Source organism: Sus scrofa, chromosome 2 (genome assembly GCF_000003025.6).
Source record: "Sus scrofa isolate TJ Tabasco breed Duroc chromosome 2, Sscrofa11.1, whole genome shotgun sequence".
NCBI classification, from domain to species: Eukaryota; Metazoa; Chordata; class Mammalia; order Artiodactyla; family Suidae; genus Sus; species Sus scrofa.
This window is the reverse complement of record NC_010444.4, coordinates 73934926-73957951: the sequence shown is the minus strand read 5'-3', so window position 1 is coordinate 73957951 and position 23026 is coordinate 73934926. Positions and strand designations below refer to the sequence as shown.

Here is a 23026-nt window from a genome sequence, read left to right as displayed (position 1 = left end):
TTAAAAATGTGGAGCCTAATTCTCTTCCCTGTGAGCGTGGGCTGAATTTAGTGACTTGTTTCTCACAAACAAAATATGGCGGAAGTGATTGTGTCAACCACCTGTGAGGCTTCTGAGATTGGGTCAGTAAAAGGCATCATAGTCTCCTTTCTTTCTCTCTCACATCACTTGCTCCAGGGGGAGCCAGATACCATATTGTGAGGACACCTAAGAAGCCCACATAGCAAGGACCTGAGGTCTCCTGCCCATAGCCATGTGAGGGAGTCATCTTGGAAGCAGTTTCTCTAGCCCCAGCTGAGCCTGTAATCACAACTGCATTTGGAAAAGCTGTCTCTTTGGTGACTGTATGAAGAATGGATTGTAGGGGGCAGAAATAAAAGCAGGACCACCTGGGAAGTGGCTACTGCAATAGTCCAGGTGAACATTGATGGTGGCAGGGGAGATGGAGCAAAGTGGATGGATGGGTTTCATAGTTATTTAGGAAGTAAGACAAACAGGAGTTGAGAGAATAAAAGGTCAGTGATGAAAAAAAAATTGTAGTATAGAATTAGCAAATTTGAAACAAACAAAAAAAAAAAAGGTCAGTGATGATCCTCAGGTAGGATCTTCATTGAAATGAGGAGTTGGTGGAGGCAGGGATGGGAGAAGATGAGATGGTAGGTTTAGCTATGGACATGTTGAGTCCATGTCCCTAAACTGTTCAAGGGCCTCCATACATGTATGAGAGACTAGAAGCTCTCAACTGGGGGGTGATTCTGCCCACCCAGGGGACATTTCACCACATCGGGAGAAATTTTTGTTGCCACAACTGGGGGATGGGAGTGCTACTGGAATATAAAAGCTGGAGGGTAAAAGCTGGAGATGCTGCTCAACATGCTACAATGCACAGGACTGTTCCCCATAGAAAGAATTATCTGACCCCAAAAGTCAATGGTGCGGAAGTGGAGAAATCCTAGGGTAAACCAATTGCTGGAATAGGAAAAATCCCAACTTCAGTAGAGACCATTTGTTCAGTAAAGTTTTATTTCTTGGATATGCAACCATCAATCAAGATCGAGTTTTCTGGGCAGCTCTCCTCCAAATAGTCCTCTCCAAGAAGCTGGCAAATGGAGAAAGCTTGAGCAAGGCTCTCATGAGAAGTCTTTAAAGGCTCAGGCCGGAAGTGACTTATATCATTTCCTCTTACGCCCATTAGTTAAATCAGTCACGTAGTTTTGCCTAAGTGCAAGGGATTCTGGGGAATGTAGTCCAGGCACATGCCCAGGAGGAATAAGGAAATCATTTGATGAAAAAGGAGCCAGTTTGTGCTACAGTATTATTATTGCCTTCATTATTTGTTGTTATTCAGACCTAACAGCTTCCTGAACTTATTTCTACTTGTGTTCTCTTTCAACTCTATCCCATCCATAGGGTCAGTGGAGTGACTTTTTCAAATCTGTTTTCTCAAACCCTCACACTTTAGCCAATCTTCAAAGGAAAGCATTCTAACCATTTCCCCATAAGCCACAGGATCAAGTCCAATGCCCTTGATGCAGCGTTTCTAGAGTTCAAAATGTTGAGCAAGCAGTAGGATGGGCAGGAATGAAATTTTGAGATCATCCATGTTTCAAGACTTTGCAGAGGAGGGTGAGAAGGTCTGTCCTGGCATTGCTGAAAGGCTTCCTGGAAGAGGTGGCATGAGGGCTGTGGCTTTGAAGAAAGCAGAAGCTCCAAATGCGAAATCTGAGAAGTGGGAAAAGAAGGGTGTGGCATCAGGGAAGTCAAAGGGAGAGATCATATGAGTAAAAAGGAAATGGTCAGCTCTAAGGAGTGCTGAGGAGAGGCTAGAGAGGTAGCAGGGGTGAGGGGATGGAGTAGGGAAGGCCCCTCCTTGCAGAATAATGCAGGTAGCAAATATAGGATTCTATAGAATTAGAAAAATCACTGTTTGGGGGAGTTCCTGTCTTAGCACATCAGAAACGAATCCAACTAGGAACCATGAGGTTGCAGGTTTGATCCCTGGCCTCGCTCATGCATTGCCATGAGCTGTGGTGTAGGTCGCAGATGCAGCTAGGGTCTGGCATTGCTGTGGCTCTGGCATAGGCCAGCAGAAACAGCTCCGATTAGACCCCTAGCCTGGGAACCTTGATATGCCGTGGCCCTCAATAGCCAAAAAGAAAAAAAAAAGAAAAATCATTATCTTGCAACTACTAGTGTAGTAGCTTATTCAAGCAAGGGGTATCCACCAATACAAAAACCACTGGGTGAACGTTTACAAGATCCTAGGTGGTCACACAGTCTTGGAATATCTTTCCCCCAGATTGCTCATCAATTACAAAAGGGAAACGGCACCTGTAATAGGGAGATCTGGTCAATACCATCAGAACCAAGTGATCAAGATTCCCATCATCAACAGCAAGGCAACAGGGTGACATCATGTGCCTCCTGGTACCTTGCACTGAGGAGGACTCAGCATCACCTCTGAAATCTCACTGCTTGGAATGGGCAACCTGACTCTCATCATGAGAAAACATCAGACTGTGGGAGATTCTACAAGACAGCCAGCCCTTGGAGAATGACCATCGTGAAGCAAATAAAAAGACAGAGAGATGCTCTAGATTAAAAATAAGACTTCGAGGAGTTCCCATTGTGGCTCAGAGGGTTAAGAACCCAACTAGTATCCATGGGGAAGAGGGTTCAATCCCTGGCCTCGATCAGTGGGTTAAGGATTGGGTATTGCTGCAAGATGCAGTGTAGGTTGCAGATGTGACTTGCATCTGGCATTGCTGTGGCTGTGGTTGTGGCGGAGGCTAGCAGCTGCACCACTAATTCGAGCCCTAGCCTGGAAACTTCCATATGTTGCAGATGTGGCCCTGAAAAAAAAAGAAAAAAGAAAAGAAGACTTCAAGAGATGTGACAAGAAAATGTCATTCCCAGGAATTCTCTTGTGGCTCAGCAAGTTAAGGATCTGGCTTTGTCACTGCTCTGACTTTGGTTACTGCTGTGGTGTGGGTTCAATCCCTGGCCCAGGAAATTCCACATGCCATGAGTGAGGCCAAAAAAAAAATATATATATATATACATATACACTTTTCCATAGGAATTGGAATATTCTGAGGTAAAAAGTCTAAGACAATAAAAGAAGGACAAGGACAGTTAGGACACGAAGGTCACTGGGAACTTACTGGTGAGCTATCAGAATTGGAGAAGCCCATGGAAGGGACACATACTCTACAACTCATAATTGACATCTGGCCGGCACTTGCTGTGTTCCAGAAGTTCTTCTATAATTGGTGCATGTACTAGCCCTTTTAATCATCTCCAAACTGTAGAGATGAACACTATTCTTCTTTCCATTTTACAGATGGGAAAACTGAGGCCCAGAGAGGAGAAATCCCTTGTCCCACACAGAGGGAAGTAAGGATAGTATAGTGAGGTGGGAAAGAATCTGAGTGCCCCAGCCCCATTCACAGGTGCCCCCCTGCAGCCTGACAACACCCCAGCCATGAGGGGCAGTTGCCAGCTGGCTTGCGATCCATCTCTGGCATTCCTGAAGTGCTCTGTCCTGCCATCTAAAATAAGCAGAGCCCTGAACACTGTTGTTGTAGGTTAACAATCACTTGTTACATATGTAATAAGCTCTCTCGGGTGCTGGGGCAATGCTGGAGCCCTAAGGAGGACTCCCCTGCGGCAACCCCACCTCAGATTCCTCCACACATGGGACAGAGCTGGACAAAGGCCTCTGGAGTGCAAGTGGTCAGGACCAGATGGAGGAAGGCACTGGGACTGGAGAGCCCACTGGAGGGCAAGAAGCATGGCTGGAAGGCTTCCTGGAGAAGGTGGCATTGACTCTACCACTTTGAAGAACACAACCCTTTTGGACCTAGTTCTGGGGATGTGGGGATGGCTCACAGCTGGCCTCCAGAGCCTCAAGAATTCTCAGGTTAAGGACACTAGGGTAAGGAAAATCATTCTCACCCCTCCCCAAAAAAGTCTTTCTGAGTTTTGAGAAGTAGATCAGATGAAGGATACCACCTCAGGGTTGGATCCTTTGGTCCAATTCAAAGGGAAGATCTCATACCCAAAGCAACAGAGGTACCTCCCCACCCTGGCCCAGTAGTGACCCCCTTCAGGGAGCCAGGACCCCCACCCAAGCTGTTTTGGAGATGCCCTAAAAACGTGGATGAAAGTGAGAGATCACTCCCATAAAAAATTTTTTTAAAAGAGAGACTCGGGGAGTTCCTGTTGTGGCTCAGTGGTTAACAAACTGACTAGTATCCATGAGGACTCGGGTTAAGGATCTGGTCTTGCCATGAGATGTGGTGTAGGTCGCAGACGCAGCTCGGATCCAGCGTTGCTGTGGCTGTGGTACAGGCCTGTGGCTGTAGCTCTGATTGGACCCCTAGCCTGGGAACCTCCATATGCCTCAGGTGCAGGCTTAAAAAGACTACCAGGAGTTCCCGTCGTGGCGCAGTGGTTAACGAATCCGACTAGGAACCATGAGGTTGCGGGTTCGGTCCCTGCCCTTGCTCAGTGGGTTAACTATCCGGCGTTGCCGTGAGCTGTGGTGTAGGTTGCAGACGCGGCTCGGATCCCGTGTTGCTGTGGCTCTGGCGTAGGCCGGTGGCTACAGCTCCGATTCGACCTCTAGCCTGGGAACCTCCATATGCCGCGGGAGCGGCCCAAGAAATAGCAACAACAACAACAACAGCAAAAAAAAAGACAAAAGACAAAAAAAAAAAAAAAAGACTACCAAAAAAAAAAAGAGAGAGAGAGAATCAGAAAATAATTAAATATATGCATTCTACCCTCACTGCCCCCCCTCAAAGAAGTTTAATCTAAAACAGTATCTCTGGGCATTCCCATTGTGGCACTGTTGGTTATGAACCTGACTAGTATCCATGAGGATGTGGGTTCGATCCCTGGCCTTGCTCAGTGGGTTAAGGAATTGGCATTGCTATGGGTTGTGGTGTAGGTTGCAGACGCAGCTTGGATCCAGTGTTGCTGTGGCTGTGGTGTAGGCCAGAAGCTGTAGCTCCAATTGGACCCCTAGCCTGGGAACCTCCATATGCCATAGGTGCAACCCTAAAAAGCAAAAAATATATAAAATAAAATAAAAAGTAAAACAGCATCTCTGGAGTTCCCACTGTGGCACAATGAGATCAGCAGTGTCTCTGGGGTCCCAGGATGCAGGTTCGATCCCTAGCCCTGCACAGTGGGTTAAAGGATCTGGTGTTTTCGCAGGTCACAACTTCAGCTCGTATCTGATCCCTGGCCCAGGAACTCCATATGCCACAGGATGGCCAAAAAATAAAATAAGTAAAACAGCATCTCTGCATCTTCCAGGATGCTGGGATGCCACGGGGCCCACCATTCATGTATATATGCCTCCTGTCTGCAAAGTTGATGGAGGCCCCGTGGCAGGTGAGGATTATTTGGTGCAATGGGGGTGCCTGAAGAAATATTTCAGAGTCATTAGCCCAGAAAAACTCTGGCCTATTCCTTCATTCCTGACTACACAGGATGTAGTGGGCCAATGCAGATGCTTTGGGGACCTAATGGAGTTTTAAGATTTAAAGTTGGGGAGTGTGATGGCCTAATTTGTGCAGGGTCTTTTAGTTGCTTAGGGAATCAGATTGCCAGGTAAAATAGAGGGTGCTCAGGAGTTTCCGTCGTGGCTCAGTGGTTAACAAGTCCGACTAGGAACCATGAGGTTGCGGGTTCAATCCCTGGCCTTGCTCAGTGAGTTAAGGATCTGGCGTTGCCGTGAGCTGTGGTGTAGGTCACAGATGTGCTCAGATCTGGTGTTCCTGTGGCTCTCGCATAGGCTGGCGGCTACAGCTCCGATTCGACCCCTAGCCTGGGAACCTCCATATGCCTCAGGAGTGGCCCTAGAAAAAGCAAAAAGACAAAAAAAAAAAAAAATAGAGGGTGCTCAGTTAAATTGGAATATCAAATAAACAACAAATGATTTTTTTTTTTTCTTTTTAGGGCTGCACCTGTGGCCTATGGAGGTTCCCAGGCTAGGGATCTAATCGGAACTGTAGCCGCCGGCCTACACCTCAGCCTCAGCAATGCAGGATCCAAGCCGCGTCTGCTACCTACACCACAGCTCACGGCAATGCCAGATCCTTAACCCACTGCAGGAGGCCAGGGATCAAACCCGCAACCTCGTGGTTCCTAGTTGGAGTCGTTAACCACTGAGCCACGATGGGAACTCCAACAAATGATTTTTTTAAAGCATAAGTATATCCCAAATATAGTGGGGGGTCATACTTATGCAAAAAAAAAATTGTTCTCAGAGGTCCCTGGTGACCTAGGGGATCTGCTGTTGTCACTGCTGTGGTGTGGGTTCGATCCCTCGCCTGGGAACTTCTGCATGATGTGGCCGAAAAAACTATTGTTCTCCTAAAAGTTGAGCTTAGCTGGGTGTCCTGAATTTCTGTTTGCAGAAAGGATAGAATGTGGAGTCAAGGTCAGGAGTCGGAAGACCCAGGTGCAGGTGAATGCACTGCTTCAGCTGATGGATGGTTGCAAGGTGAAGGCAGAGGAGGAGAGAGGAACAGGAGTATTCCAGGGGAGGTTTTGGAGATTATGGCTTGTTAATGGATACAATGTGGGTGGATGAGACAGCACACCTTGGACTTTTAACCTGAGTGAAATGGGGGCATCCCTGGTGGGGGGTGTGAGCAGAGAAGGGATGTACTTTGACTTGGGTAAGAGGCTGGAGACCCAGCCCAGGGACCCAGCCCAGGGACCCATCCCCATAAATGGCCCCAGCCTGGGTCTCTCCCACCCCCCAGCACTGTTGATATTTGGGTCATTCTCTCTTGGGAGCTGCCCCGGGCACTGTGGGGTGTGGAGCATCCCTGGCCCCACCCACCGGATACCAGGAGCGCCCCCCCCCCCCGCATTTCCAAGGAGCAACAGATACAACCAGACTTTGCCAGCATCCTCTGGAGGGCAGGGTCCCAGTTGGGGACCCCTGATCAAGGCACTGTAAGATCCAGCAAAGAGATGGGTCTGGGGTGCTAGATGGTGTGAGGTCTGAGAAGGATTTGTAACTTCCCTTTGTCCTTTCCTAGCATTTAGTGATCTCTCTCTGTCTCCATCTCTATCTCTCTCTCTTTTTTTCTTTTTAAAGCTGTACCTACGTATGTGGAAGTTCCCAGTCTAGGGGTTGAATCGGAGCTGAAACTGCTGGCCTACACCATAGCCACAGCAACTTGGGATCCAAACCTCGTCTGTGACCCCATGGCAACACTGGATCCTTAACCCACTGAGTGAGGCCAGGGATCAAACCCGGATCCTCATGGATACTAGTCAGGTCCTCAATCCACTGAGCCACAGCAGGAACTCCTAGTGATCTCTCTCGGGATGGGAGAAATGAATGCCTGCCTGGCTGGAGCTTGGCAAAGTGCAGGGCACACGCTGCCATGCTCGGACTCATCAGAAGGCCAGTTGTGAAGACAAAGAAAGGCCCTGCCTTAGAGTCTGATAAAGCTTTTAATACGTATTTGTTTGTGCATTTAAATCTGACGATCCATCTGGGCTCTTGGGCAACACCGCCCCCTCCAGCAACCGACAGCTGTCCGCGTCCACAGGGGCACTGGTGATGATGATGGGCACCTTGGCCTTGACACTGGTCAGGGACCAGGGCAGGTGGATGGTGCTGATCAGCTCATAGTGGGTGTTCATGATCTCGTTGTCCCGAGCGCCGCCGCTCACGGACAGCACGGGCGGGAGGTGGAAGGTGCTGACGATCTTGGTGGTGTTGAAGGGCGTGATCTGGGTGTTGGCCTCCTGCCGAAGCAGCTCGCTGCTGTCCACCTTTGAGCGCCGCTCGGCCTTGGGCGTGAAGCCCTCGTACTGCACATGGGCGTAGAGGGCAAAGATGACCGTCCTTATGCACTTGCTCGTCTGGTTGTTGATCTCCGTGGTGAAAATGACCTTCTCTCCCGGCACGAAGGTGTTCTTTTCCATTTGGATTTGCAGGCAGATGGTGCCCTGGCTGCAGCAGTTGTAAGAGATCTTCTTCTCAGCCTCCACAAACAGAGGAATCTAGAAGAGGTTGGACGGGTGGGGGGGGAATGGGGAAGGACAACTGTGAGGGATCCAGGCCAACGAGCCCTGATCATCCATAAGCCTGACCATCCCCAAGTAAGAGGCATTAAGGTGGAATACGAGTCTTGGATTTTGCAGCCCAAAGCTTGGAGTCATCGCTCAGCTTTGCGGTTTAATCACAGCCCTTGACCATTCTGAGTGTCAATTTCCTGGTCTGTGAAATAGACCTGGGAAATCTACAAGACCCTGGCTTTATCCCCAGCTCCATGAGTCCCTTGCTGTGTGACCTTGAACCTGTGGCTCAACTTCTCTGAGCCTTAGTTTCCTGAAAGGCAGGGAATGTCTTAGAGTTTAAACCCAAGGCCTAGGGCTTGCCCAAGTAGCTCAGACTTAAGGAGACTTACGGGCTTTGAATCATGAAAAGAAAACTGTAGCGCTGAAATTTTGTAACACGTTTAATTAAAAGCCTCAAAATGCAGCTTTTATAATATTGAGTCAGCTGCTAGATTGCAATAAAATCACATATACATAATATTTAATGGGTGACCTGGATAACATTTGACTCTTTATTTGTGGATACTACTTTAAAAGATTTGATGTGATGTGGGGTGGGCTTACAATGATTCCCTCTCCACTTTTGCTGACTTCCTGTGTCTGCTTCCAGAGGAACTTGATACTTGCGCGTGTGTGTGTGTGTGTGTGTGTGTAAGTGTGCCCACATGTGTTTTCCTTTTAAGTATGAGACAGAGAGTAGTGTAATAAATACTAAATACTTCCAAACTCCCTTCCCATTCCGTGTTGGGGACATCAAGTTGGTAACTTGAAATTGGATATTGATTGGTATCTTGAAATACTCATGATGGGAATATTTACACCGTGGAAATTGGCAAAGATTACAGATCAAGGCTGCCCTGTACCCTAGCTGATTCTTGACCATTTACCAGCATACCTAGTACCCGTTTTATCAGAATGAAGGTTGTCTCTCAATTGGGTTATATCTCTCTTCACTAAGGAAATAAAATATCAGGAGTTCCTGTCATGATGCACTGGAAACGAATTCGACTAGGAACTATGAGGTTTCGGGTTGGATCCCTGGCCTCGCTCAGTGAGTTAAGGATCTGGCATTGCAAAGCACTGTGGTATAGGTCGAAGATGTGGTTCAGATCCTGCGTTGCTATGGCTGTGGTGTAGGTCGCAGCTGTAGTTCTGAATGAACCCCTAGCCTGGGAACCTCCATGTGCCATGGGTGCACCCCCCCCCAAAAAAAAAAGCAGAGATCTAGTTGAAGCCCCTGTGCACCCCTCCCCAGAGCCATTCCCCATTCTTCCTCCATGGAAGTAACCACTATCCTGAATTTGGGGTTTATCATATCTATGCAATGAAAAAAAAAAAAAAAACTCTTCAAATATCTGGTGTTGTCACTGCGGCAGCTTGGGTGGCTGCTGTGGCCCAGGTTCTATCCCTGGCCCCGGACTTTCTTCATGCCAAAAACACCCCACAAAGAACGAGCAAACAAACAAAACCTCTTAAATGTTATTAGGAAGTATAGCTCAAATATAGAAACCCCCAAGAAGCAATGTATAACTTTGTGAGTTATTATAAGGCCCACTCTCTCATAACCTCCACCCACGTCGAGAAGTAGAATTTTGCTGGTTTTTCTCCAAAGTCGCTCACTTGTGCTCAGCCCCACCCCCCACCCCAAAGGGCAACTATTCTGAATTTTATAGTAATCACTTTCTTGTACCTACACATTTATTCTTTTACTACATACATGTGGGGACCTAAACAAGACATGTTGATCTAGAAAAAAGGTGGGGCACGCATAATAGAACAAGTTCACCTGTATCTTCCAGGCCAGTTTAAGAAATCAAACATTATTACCAATTCAACTGAAATCTTGTGGATTCCATGTGTTTTGCCTCTTTGTTCCCAGTCCTTCTCTGAACAGGTAGCCATCAACAGAATTTGGCATTTGGCATTCTCACGCAAACATTTATATTGTTTAGGAAGACATCTATTTGCAGTCGAAGTATACAGTACTGTTTTATAAATTTGAAGGCCTTAAATAAATCAAGTTTTAGGAATTCCCATTGCAGCTCAGCAGAAATGAACCCAACTAGTGTCATGAGGATGCGGGTTTAATCTCTGGCCTTGCTCAGTGGGTTAAGGATCCGGCATTGCTGAGAGCTGTGGTGTAGTTTTCAACTGCAGCTCAGATCTCTTGTTGCTGGGGCTGTGATGTAGGCCAGCAGCTGTAGCTCCGATTTGACCTCTGGCCTAGGAACCTCCATATGCCGAAAAAGCAAATAAATAACTAACTAAAGAAAGTTTTATAGGTTTTCCAGCAACTTGCTTTTCTAGCATTACGTTCTATGACATTCTGTATTTGAAAGGCACTCATGTTGCTGCCTATCATTCTGATTTATTGGTTTTCATGATGGCAATAGAGTATGAAACAAAATAGGTTATCTACCCCCCCCCATGCTGGACAATTATATTGTTTCCATGTGTTTTATATCATAAAAGAGCTAGAAAGTGCGTTGTGAAGACACTCTTCTTGGGCTCACACATAAGAAAGAGTTGCTCTACCAAAGAAGATATACAGGTGGCCAACGGGCACATAAAAAATGCTCAACATCTCTAATCCAAGCAATGCAAATCAAAACCACAATGAGCACCTCACACCTGTTAGAATGGCTATCATCAAAAAGTCTACAAATAACAAATGTTGGTAAGGATGTGGAGAAAAGAGAACACTCACACACTGCTGGTGGGCATGTAAATGGGTGCAACCACTAAGGAAAACAGTATAGAGTTTCCTCAAACAACTAAAAATAGAACTATATGATCCAGCAGCTCCACCCTTGGGTATATAGCCAAAGAAAATGAAAACACTAGTTCAAAAAGATACATGCAGGAGTTCCCGTCGTGGCGCAGTGGTTAACGAATACGACTAGGAACCATGAGGTTGCAGGTTCGGTCCCTGACCTTGCTCAGTGGGCTAACGATCTGGCGTTGCCGTGAGCTGTGGTGTAGGTTGCAGACGCGGCTCGGATCCCGTGTTGCTGTGGCTCTGGCGTAGGCCAGTGGCTACAGCTCCGATTCGACCCCTAGCATGGGAACCTCCATATGCTGAGGGAGCGGCCCAAAGAAATAGCAAAGACAAAAAAAAAAAAAAGATACATGCATCCCAATATTTATAGTAGTATGACTTACAGTAACTAAGATGATTGTAAGCAACTGAAGTGTCCTCAACAGATGAATGGATGAAGAAGATGTGGTGTATACACACACACACACACACACACACACACACACGGGAATACTACTCATCCATTAAAAGAAGGAAATTCTGTTATTTTCAGCAATGTGGCTGAACCTAGAGGGTAGTTCGACAGAGAAAAGACAGATATTCTATATTATCACTTAAATGTGGAATCAAAAGGAACAAAACAAATGCATGTATATAACAAAACAGAAAAAGACTCACAGATGTAGAGAACAAACCAGTGGTTACCAGTGGGGAGAGGCATGGTAGGGGGTGGGAAGTAAGAGACACAAACTACAATGTATAAAGAAAATGAGGAACAAAGGATACAGTATACAACACAGGGAATGTGGCCATTATTTTGCAATAACTTTTTTTTTTTTTTACTGCTCTGCAGCATATGGAGCTCATGAGCAAGGGATCAGATCCAAGTCACAGCCGCGAACAAGCTACAGCTGTGGCAACGTCACATCCTTAACCTATTGTGCCAGGCCTGGTATTGAACCTGTGTCCCAGCGCTCCCAAGATGCTGCTGATCCCATTGCACCACATTGGGAGCTCCTATTCTGTAGTAACTTTCAATGGGGTATAATCTATAAAATTTTTTTTTTCTTTTTATACCACACCTGCTGCATATGCAAGTTCCCAGACTAGGAGTCAAATCGGAGCTGCAGCTGGGGCCTTATACCACAGCCACAGCAATGCTGAATCAGAGCTGCATCTGCAACCTACACTGCAGCTTGGGGCAAAGCCTGATCCTTAACCCACTGAGCGAGGCCAGGGATCAAACCTGCATCCTGGAGTAGCTGTTTTGGCTCAGCACAAACAAGCTCGTCTAGTATCCATGAGGACTCAGGTTTGATGCCTGGCCTCACTCAGTGGATTAAGGATCTGGTGTTGCCATAAGCTGTGGTTGCAGACATGGCTCAGATCCTATGTTGCTGGTAATTCTGTTTTCCTTATTCAATACCATTGTATCAGTCCTGCACACTGATTTTGCAAAAGCAAAGTTTATTGCAACCACCGCTACAGCTCCAACTTGACCCCTAGCCTGGGAAATTCCATATGCCACTGGAGCAGCCCTAAAAAGACAAAAAAAAAAAAAAAAAAAAGAAAGAAAAAAAAAAAAGAAAGAAAGACAGACAGACACAGACAGTCAGACAGACAGACTCCAAAAGTCCTGGCATCCTCACAGAGACACCATTGGGTCCTTAACCCACTGAGCCATAATGGGAACTCCTAATCTATAAAAACATTGAATCACTATGTTACACACCTGAAACTAATACTGTAAATCAACTATACTACAGTAATAATAATAATAATAATAATGAGTTGCTCTAGAATTTTTCTTTTGAAAAAAATCAAGACTTGAAATTCTTTCTGTTAAGAGCCGGGATAATAAATTTTTTAGACTTTGTGGGCTACATACAATATTTGTCATATATTATTATTTTTTTTTTTGTCTTTTTTTTTTTTTGCTATTTCTTTGGGCCGTTCCCACGGCATACGGAGGTTCCCAGGCTAGGGGTCGAATCGGAACTGCAGCCCCCGGCCTACGCCAGAGCCACAGCAACGTGGGATCCGAGCCGCATCTGCAACCTACACCACAGCTCACGGCAACGCCGGATCGTTAACCCTCTGAGCAAGGGCAGGGATTGAACCCGCGACCTCATGGTTCCTAGTCGGATTCGTTAACCACTGCGCCACGACGGGAACTCCTGTCATATATTATTTTTTAAACCACAACTCATAGTTAAAATGTAAATTTTAACATTGTGGCAGAAAACACAAATCTCTATGTCCATCTACATCTAGATCTATGATAGGGAAATGTTTCATGATATAATGCTTATCCTTGCTATATGCCTGCTAACAATTCCCACGCTACTCTATTCTATTTAATCTATTTGTTTAAAAAGTGTTGGTTGGACCCTCTGAATTGATTTTTCTATTATTTCTAGCCTACTTACTCTATTCTATTATTTTGTTTTATATAAAACAAAAATGTCGTAACTCACGATAGTAGTTTTTTCTGGTAATTCTGTTTTCCTTATTCAATACCATTGTAGTCAGTCCTACACACTGATTTTGCAAAAGCAAAGTTTATTGCAACCACCGCATTTATGCTTTCTGACATACATGGCATGCAGAGGTTCCCTGGACTAGGGATCGAACCCTCGCCACAGCTGTGACCAGAGCCACAGCAGTAATGATGCTGGATCTTTTACCCACTGAGCCATGAGGGAACTCCACTATTCTATTCCTTCATTTAAAAAACCGAATTGCAGAAGTTCCCATTGTGGCTCAGTGGTTAACGAATCTGACTAGGAACCATCAGGTTGCGTGTTCGATCCCTGGCCTCGCTCAGTGGGTTAAGGATCCAGCGTTGCCGTGAGTTGTGGTGTAGGTTGCAGATGAGGCTTGGATCCTGCATTGCTGTGGCTCTGGCATGGGCAGTGGCTGCAGCTCCAATTAGACCCCTGGCCTGGGAACCTCCATATGCCGCAGGAGCAGCCCAAGAAATGGCAAAAAGACAAAAACAAAAAACAAAAAAAAACCCTGAATTGCAGCCCACCAAATGGACTTTCTCTGATATTTTCTAGTCTACTTATTTTATTCTCTATCCTATTTTCCTATTTTATATTAAAAACAACAATGTGTGGAGTTCCCGTCGTGGCACAGTGGTTAACGAATCCGACTAGGAACCATGAGGTCGCGGGTTCAATCCCTGCCCTTGCTCAGTGGGTTAAGGATCCGGTGTTGCTGTGAGCTGTGGTGTAGGTTGCAGATGCGGCTCAGATCCCGCATTGCTGTGGCTCTGGCGTAGGCCGGTGGTTATAGCTCTGATTCGACCCCTAGCCTGGGAATCTCCATATGCCTCAGGAGTGGCCCTAGAAAAGGCAAAAAGACAAAAAGAAAAAAGAAAAAGTGTGCAATCCACAAAATTGACTATTTCTGATATTTTCCATTTTGGGCTTGCCTATTCTTTCCTTTTGTAAAAATATGCTTTGCAACCTGCTAAATGGATTTTGTACCCCACTAATGTGTCCTGACCCAAGATTTGAAAAACACTGCTCTAGGTCCAATGCATTTCCTCTTGGAGACCTCAGGCCAACCCCTGACCCCTTCAACCTCACCTCCTGCCCTCTGCCTCTGGCCCTTGCTTATCTTTAGCCTTCCCAAGCTTTCCCTCCTCTTGGAAGGCTAATGGCAGGCCATTTCATTCTAAATCCCTCCAGTCTTATTCGAAAATTCAAAATGCGTGTGCGTTAGGATCCCAGGGCATTAAAAGACTTGCTGCCCTAACTTGAGACCAAGCAGGCAGTTCTGTCCTTGTCCTGAAGGAGGAGCTGGAAGCCATCAGCAATGGCCCAACAGAGACCCCCCAACACCAAGCCAGATGGGATGGCCAAAGGGCCCTGATGCCCAAGAATGTTGGGGTGCCAACTCAACACTGGTTTTTCGTACCTGGGAGTTTCTTGGGACCCCCATATTCCTTTGGCATAGAGGAAACTTTGGGGGGATTCATTCATTCAACTAGTGTTCGATTGCATCAATTTAGTGCCAAGTTCAAGAAAAACCCACAACAGAGAAGACCAGCCCAGTCCCTGCTATGGTTAGGAAGATACACATATAACATGTTCCGTTTCTTCTTTTTTATTTTGCTGTGCCCCCAGCACGCAGAAATTCCCAGGCCAGCGATCAAATCCCCATCATAGCAGTGACCTGAGCCACTGCAGTGACAGGGCGAGCTTCTTTATCCGCTAGGCCACCCAAGGGGCTCCCATAAGTGTTACTTTTCTTTTTCTTTCTTTCTTTTTTTTTTTTTTTTTTGTCTTTTTGCCTTTTCTAGGGCCGCTCCCGCGGCATATGGAGGTTCCCAGGCTAGGGGTCGAATCGGAACTGTAGCTGCCGGCCTGTACCACAGCCACAGCAACATGGGATCCGAACCACATCTGTGACCTACACCACTGCTCACGGCAATGCCGGATCCTTAACCCACTGAGCGAGGCCAGGGATCGAACCCACAACTTCATGGTTCCTAGTCGGATCCATTAACCACTGCGCCAAGACAGGAACTCCTCTATGTTTTACCTTTTGAGGAACAACTTCCCACAGCAGTTGCCCCATTTTACATTCCCGCCAGCCATGTACAATGATTCTAATTTTCCCACGTCCCCTCCCCTCTGTGTACCTTTAACATTTTTAAAGACGAGACCCACTGCCTCTTCCAACAGGTAGTACCACTGGGTAGAGGGCTTGTCCCAAAGGCCTTTCCCAACCATCAAGTCTGAGGGTGTCCCCCACCTCGACTCCCCTTATCTCATCCCCCTGCCACAGTCTCATCACTGTCCCTACCAGAAAATTAACACTTGGAATTCCCGTCATGGCTCAGTGGTTAACGAATCTGACTAGGAACCATGAGGTTGTGGGTTCGATCCCTGGCCTTGCTCAGTGGGTTAAGGATCCGGCATTGCCGTGAGCAGTGGTGTAGGTCACAGATGCGGCTCAGATCCCGAGTTGCTGTGGCTGTGGTGTAGGCCGGCAGCTACAGCTCCAATTAGACCCCTAGCCTGGGAACCTCCATATGCCTCAGGAGTGGCCCTAGAAAAGGCAAAAAGACAAAAAAAAAAAAAAAAAAAAAAAAAAAGTAAAACATAGAGTTACCATTGGACCCAGTAATTCTGCTCGTGGATATCTGCCCAAGAAAAATGAAAACTTTTTTTTTTTCATGGCCACGCCCGCAGCATACGGAAGTTCCTTAACCTACTGTGCCAGGCCAGGGATCAAACCTGAGCCTCTGCAAAGGCAATGCCAGATCCTTAACTCCCTATGCCACAGCAGGAACCACAAGAAATGAAAACTTACTTTCACCCTAAAACTTGGATGCTTGTAACAGGGTAATTCGTAATAGCCAAGGCATGGAAACAACCCAGTGTCCATCAACAGATGAACAGATACCCAAAATGTAGTCCATCCTTGCAAAGGAATATGATTCATCCTTAAAAAGGAACAAAGCAGTGACATATACAACATAGATGAGCCTTGAAATCGCTATATTCAGTGGAATAAGCCAGGCACAAAAGGCCCACATAGTGTATAATGACACTTCTATGAAGTGTCCAGACCAGGCAAATCCACAGGGACAGAGGGTGAATCGATGGTGGCCAAGGGCTATGGGGGCGGGGGTAGGGAGGCTTGGGGGTGACAGCTAAGGAATGCAAGATTTCTTTGGGGGGTAATAAAAGTGTTCTAAAACTGATGGTGGTGAGGGCTGCAAACCTCTGAGAACACACCAGGAGCCACTAAAGTGGAGGAGTTCCCATTGTGGCTCAGTGGTAACATACCTGACTAGTATCCATGAGGACATAGATTCAATCCCTGGCCTCACTCAGTGGATTAAGGATCCAGAGCTGTCCTGAGCTGTGGTGTAGGTCGCAGACGAGGCTCAGATCTGGCATTGCTATGGCTGTGGCGTAGGCTGGCGGTTGCAGCTCCAATTTGACCCCTAGCTTGGGAACTTCCATATGCTGCGGGTGTGGCCCTAAAAAGACAACAAAAAGGGGGGGGGTGTCATTGAGCTGGACACTTTATTTATTTATTTACTTTGTCTTTTGTCTTTTTAGGGCTGCACCTGTGGCACATGGAGATTCCCAGGCTAGGGGTCGAATCAGAGCTGCAGCCACCGGCCTACACCACAGTCACAGCACTGCAGGATCTGAGCCGAATCTGCAACCTACACCACAGCTCACAGCAACGCCGGATCCTTAACCCAGTGAGCAAGGCCAGGGATCGAACCCGCCACCTCATCGTTGCTAGTCAGATTCATTTCCACTTCGACACGATGGGAATTCCTGAGCTGGACACTTTAAAGGGGGTAAATTAGAAGGTATGTGAATTTATCTCAGTAAAGACTTAAAAAAAAAAAAAAAAAAAGCTGAAGGGGAAACGTTTCTCTCCTCCCCTGTTCCCCTCCCAGGAGGCAGGATCTGTTGTGAGTTTCTGCGGTCTCTGGAAAGAGACGTTTGTTTGTTACACCTGCAAGGAAGTTCTGTGCATTTCTTGTTTTTACCACCAACGGTGCAAACTACACTTGCTGTTCTGAACTTTGCTTTATTCAGTCAACCCAGTCGATTGGAGGTGCCAATAATGGAGAGCTGCCTTGTTCTCTCTTTGTCTATCTTTCTCTCTTCGCTGTATCTGTAGAGTTCGCCTCTGCCTGTGTACTGCTACTTTAATTCCCTTAGCAACAAACATTTAAGCTGTTTCCAATTTCTTACCACTACAGACAGTGCAGTGAGAGGTCACTTCACACACCTGAAAAAATAGGGGGAGGAGAATTTTCTAGAAGGATAAAATGGCTGGGGCAAAGTGCACGTTCCTTTGAATTGGGATAGATAGGACTAAATTGCCCTCTGTGGGGGTTGTTCTTCGAGCCATCAGCAGTGCAGGTGACCAAAGACGTGGCTTCTGAGCAAAGATCTGAAGGATAAGTGGGAAGGATAGGAAGGTCATATCACAGTGTTCTGGGCAGAGGGCACAACCTGTGCAAAGGCCCTGGGGCATGATTGTGCCTGACCTATTGGAGGAACAGCAGAGTGAATGAGGCAGAGGGGGACAGAGGGAGGAGAGGTGAGCAGAGAGGGGAGAGGGGTGGCAGGTTGTGCAGGGCCTTGTGGGCCGAAGGGAGGAACCAGGTTTTTACCCCAGGGGAGGTGGGAGCTCTGGAGGGCTGTGGGCAGAGGAGGGCAGGGCCTGACTCCCTTCAGCGCTCTGAGAAGGACAGAAGCCTACTGGGGGTCGCCTCCACCCTGACCCATCAGCTCCTACCCTCACTGTGCCCCCTATAATCTGATTAAAACTGTATCGAGTAGTTGAAAAAACACAATATTAAAAAAAACAAAACAAAAAACGATATATTCTTACTCTCAAAATGTATATGGGAATTCTCTTGTGGTGTAATGGGTTGCAGATCCAGGATTGTCATTGCAGTGGCTCAAGTCGCTGCTGTGGCGTGGGTTCAATCCCTGGCCAGGGAACTTCTGCATGCTGTAGGCGTGGCCCCCAAAAAAACCCCCAAAAAGCATATCTGTAATAACTCCCTATGCTGATCTAATAGTGATTTTAGCTCTTCCCACTTACCAGGCATCTCCTGTGTGTAGACATTGTGCTGAGCGCTTTGCAGCACTTATAAGCATCCACTGAGGGAGGTAATATTATTATTTTTTAAAATTGTTTTTGTCTTTTTAGGGCCGCACCCATGGCATATGGAGGATATGGAGGTTCCTAGGCTACAGATTGAATTGGAGCTGTAGCCGCTGGCCTATGCCACAGCCACAGCAATGCCAGATCTGAGCCGTGTCTGCAACCTACACCATAGCTCATAGCAACACCAGATCCTTAACCCGCTGAGCGAGGCCAGGAATCGAACCCACATCCTCATGTATCCTAGTCAGGTTCGTTTCCGCTGAGCCATGACAAGAACTCCAGTATTATGAGTATTATTATTCCCATTGTACAGATTAGGACAATTGAGGCTCCAGGAGGTGCCAGTAACTGCCCAAGGCCATTAGCTATTGCAGTGTCTGGCGGCAGAGATCTTAAGCCAGATCTGATCCTCACCAGCATTTTGCCCCAATTCCTGACTTGTGCTCCCTGAACTTTTGCTCTCAATGGAGGGCCAGAGAAGGGGCAGAGCCTGCTCAAGATCACACAGGGGGCAGGTGCCCAAGTGGGTCTGGAGCTTAAGTCTGCTCTCCTCTGATCCACCCCCCTGGAGCCCTCCCCTGAGGTCAGCTGGGCTAGAGATGAGCCGTATTGCACAGAGAAGACTACGGGTGGCAACAGAAGCAGTGACAACATTTGTGGCAGGGGCATGAATACTCTGCCCTCCCTCCCCAGGCTTGCATGAAGTCCACTCACTGCTCCTTTGGAGACCTGGGGACAGGCAGCATCTTGATGCCCATTCAACAGATGAGGAAATGGAGGCACAGAGAGGCCACAGCGCTTGCAGAGAATCACACGGCAGGGAGGTGGGGACACTGGGTTTTTTGGGGTTTTTTTGGGTTTTTTTTGTGGGTTTTTTGTTTGTTTGTTTGTTTTTGCTTTTTAGGGCCACACCTGAAGCATATGAAAGTTCCCAGGCTAGGGGTCCAATCAGAGCTGCTGCAGCTGCTGATCTACACCAAAGCCACAGCAACGCGAGATCCGAGCTGCGTCTGCAACCTGCACCACAGCTCACGGCAATGCTGGATCCTTAACCCACTGAGCGAGGCCAGGGATGGATCCTAGTTGGAATTCATCTCTGCTGAGCCACTATGGGAACTGCCTTTTCTTTTCTTTTTTTTTTTTTTAATTTTTTTGATGCTAGGATTTTAACTGGGATCTCAAAAACAAAAATGCCAGCCCTCTCAGCCACCAAACTCTGATGACAAATGAGGCCCAGGGAGGTGAAATGACTTTGGCCAAGGAAACTCCACCCTTCCTAACTTCCGCCTTTGCACCTGGCCTTCAGAAGCCATCCAAAAACCACCTCTGCTCAGGTGACCGATGCCACAAGGCCCTTCCTTCTCCCCAGGGACAGAGGCCACCCCCTTTCCTTGCTTCTTTCTGGGGGGCACCATCTTCATTATCAAAGTTCCTGGGGAGTCACCGAGGGCCCAGGACTCCGTCTCACTCAGGGGGTCACAGCAGAACCCCTACTGTGGGGTCAAGGGCATTTGGGGCCGAGGTCATTCTCTCTGTGGGGTGCTGAGCAGCATCCCTGGCCCCCATCCCCTTGATTCCACTAGTTCCCTCCCCAGTTGTGACAACCACAACTGTCCCCAGACATCTCCCAGGCAGAATCACCTGGGTTGAGAGCAGCTGGCTGAGTTCCTGCCCTGGTTTCTGATTCACCTTTTGTGAAATCACTGGGCCGGAAGAACAGCCAACACCTTGCCTTCTTCCGGGTTGGGGCCTTCTCTGTCCCTTGTCTGCCCGCCTCCCCCTATTCCCAGGAGCTTTGAAGACAAGCCTTAGCCCTGCTCCTCCCGCATCACTACCTGCGATGGGTTTTCTGCGTGGAAATCCGAAGTCCCTTGAATCAACAAGTACATTCTCTTCTTGGCTAGAATGTGCTCCCGACCCATGCAGGAGGCCTGAACGAAGTAAAAGACGTGGCATATTTTGCTGGTGAAGGTAGAAGGGAGCCTGGGAGGTAAGTTGAAATGGAAGTCAAAGGTGTGGCTGCCTGCACTTAACCAATTATCTGAAAGCAAAACACACCGATGCCATCAGAAGGTTCTAGAATCTCTTTTTCTTTTTTTTTTTTTTCCCCTTCTCTTTATTTATTGTTTTGGCAGGGAGCTTGTTCTAGGCCTGGCCTGTCTGTCCCTGAGCTTGGCTGAGCTCTATGCTTTTAGGGATCAAAAAAGCCCAGGGCCAGAAATATTAGGCTGGAGCTGGGCTGAAGAGGGATGGCCTAGGTGGGTGATGGCAGCTGGGGTGATTACCCCAAGCCACCAACTGGGACTTGCTTGCCCCCAGCTGTGTGCTTAGGAACCTGGAAGCGCAGCCTGCAGGATTTGGACACACATTCATTCAACAAACATATCTTGGGTCCCTACCATGTTCTAGAGGCTATTTTAGGCTGTGTGTGTACAGCAGAGCCCAAAGCAGGCAAATCTCTGCACTGGCAGAGCTTGGCCTTCCGTGCACAGCATACAGTAGGTGCTTGGTATTTGTTGATTGGCTGAGTGATGACTGAGGTGAGGGAGGGGAAGCATTTCTCCCAAACTCTCTTATTACCGTGTCTTCCTTGCCTGATGGCAACCTCAGTGACACCAGGGACCCTGTCTGTGTTGTTCGCTGTTGCATCCCCAGCACCTGGCCCAGTTGTTGAGCACAGTGGGTGCTTAATGCATGTTTGTGAAGAAAATGAATGGCCTGATTTTGGGCTTGAGGTGGATGTCTCTCGGGGGAAATGATGCTTCTCTTGGAAATTGGGGAGGTGTTCCCTGATGCCGTGGATGGTGTGGGGGTTGGGGGTGCGGGGGCAGGTGGTGGAGGGGGAGTGTTTCAATTGAAAAAACTAACACCTATCAAGCCCTTACTGTATGCACCCATGCCCTGCCCCTTCTGAGCCCTCTGCATGCCATTAAATCATTAGGTCCTCAAGACAATCTTAGGAGGCAGGACTTTTCCTTATTCCCATTTTCCAGATGGGTTCACTGGGACCCAGAGAGATGACCCATTGCTGAGTATTGCTGCTGTCCCTTCCTTAGATATCTGCAAGGGAGGTACCCTTTCTGTCACCAGATCTGAACTTGGTAGTCACCTCTTCAGAGAGACCTGCCTGGACAACTCTATCTAAAATAAAATTTTGTTCAGCCAAGCATTGGCCAAGCGTTCTGCTCAATTGTGGAATACCTGGAAACATCTCCATGACATGTAGTTCCCTGGCAGCTCAGGCTCCCTGATGACTGTCTAGAATTTTGATCTGAACCGGGGCGGGGGGGGCGTTGTTGACTGCCTAACAGATGTGTTTACCTTCCAGACCCAGGTTCCTATTCTGGCTAAGGCTGGCTGCTGGCCTCGTCCTTACCCTCCACTGGGAATGTCTTTGTCTTGTGCACGTAGTCAGCTTTGTTGTTGCAAATAACATCTCGGCTATAATCCCGGGATGCTCCAGTTTCTTCATTCCACTCCACGTAACCTCTTCCCACGAGCTCCACCTTCACTATGGGGTCCACCAGGGTACTGTTCAGGGTTAGGACTACCTGCCCTTTTATGCTGGAGCCAGCCAGGTAGACCGCATCCTTGGGCAGCACTAATTCAATCGACTTCACCACAGACATGGGGGGTTGGGGTGGTGGAGAAACATCCTCCCCCCTCCCCCATGTCACCGAGATTCCGGGTTCCTTGGCCACAGTGAGGTCACCTGTCTGTGACATCATCCAGCCAGGATTCGGGGAAGGGGTTCCCAATGACCAAGATGGGAGGCAAGGTTGTTGTCTGGGGGCGGGTGGCAGCTTGGGAATCCCCAAATCTTCATTGTTTCCGGAAACGGTAGCCCGAGCTCTTTTTCGTAGGAGATAACAAACAAGAAAACAGCATGATCCCAACATTCCTGCCAAATAGAGAACACCTGTCACCCTGCCAGAGGCCACTCTTGTGAGGCAGACATTATGGGCTCCGTTAACAGATGGAGAGGCACAGGGGAGGAGCCTCGAGGTATTTTCTGTCCCGTCAAAGTTCCCCTAAGTGTGGCATGTGCACCCTTTGGGGCTCACACATTGATGCTGGGTCTTATGCAAACACTCGTTTTCATTTTAATGGCTCTCTATTTATACTAGTCTGTGTTGGCAGGCAAAGGATAGCTATGGCCAGAACATGGAATCTCAGAGCACTGCATGCCCCACTAAATATGGACACCATCTCCCCTCATAGCTAACATTTGTCTTTATGCCGGCATCTCTTCCATTGGATGCAAATTCCTGCTAGGGCAGAACTTTTTTTTTTTTTTTTTTGTCTTTTTGCTATTTCTTTGGGCCGCTCCCGTGGCATATGGAGGTTCCCAGGCTAGGGGTCGAATTGGAGCTGTAGCCCCCGGCCTACGCCACAGCCACAGCAACGCGGGATCCAAGCTGTGTCTGCAACCTACACCACAGCTCACGGCAACGCCGGATCATCAACCCACTGAGCAAGGGCAGGGACCGAACCTCAACCTCA

The 23026-nt window shown here is 47.7% G+C and overlaps 2 protein-coding genes across 2 annotated transcripts in view; one reads left to right on the top strand and one right to left on the bottom strand.

Annotated features, from left to right (window-relative positions):
- ARRDC5 (arrestin domain containing 5) lies at positions 7366–22414 on the bottom strand. Its single transcript, XM_021084040.1, has 3 exons — positions 21900–22414; positions 20359–20564; positions 7366–8040 (listed from the first exon to the last, which is right to left on the bottom strand). Exons 1-3 carry the CDS (start codon positions 22249–22251, stop codon positions 7486–7488), a joined length of 1113 nt encoding a protein of 370 aa, XP_020939699.1. The 5' UTR covers positions 22252–22414; the 3' UTR covers positions 7366–7485.
- UHRF1 (ubiquitin like with PHD and ring finger domains 1) overlaps positions 20225–23026 on the top strand; it is a 39667-nt gene continuing 36865 nt past the window's right edge. Inside the window, exon 1 of the mRNA XM_021084038.1 lies at positions 20225–20513. The gene's annotated coding sequence lies outside the window, so the exon portion shown is untranslated. The remainder of the gene's footprint in view (positions 20514–23026) is intronic.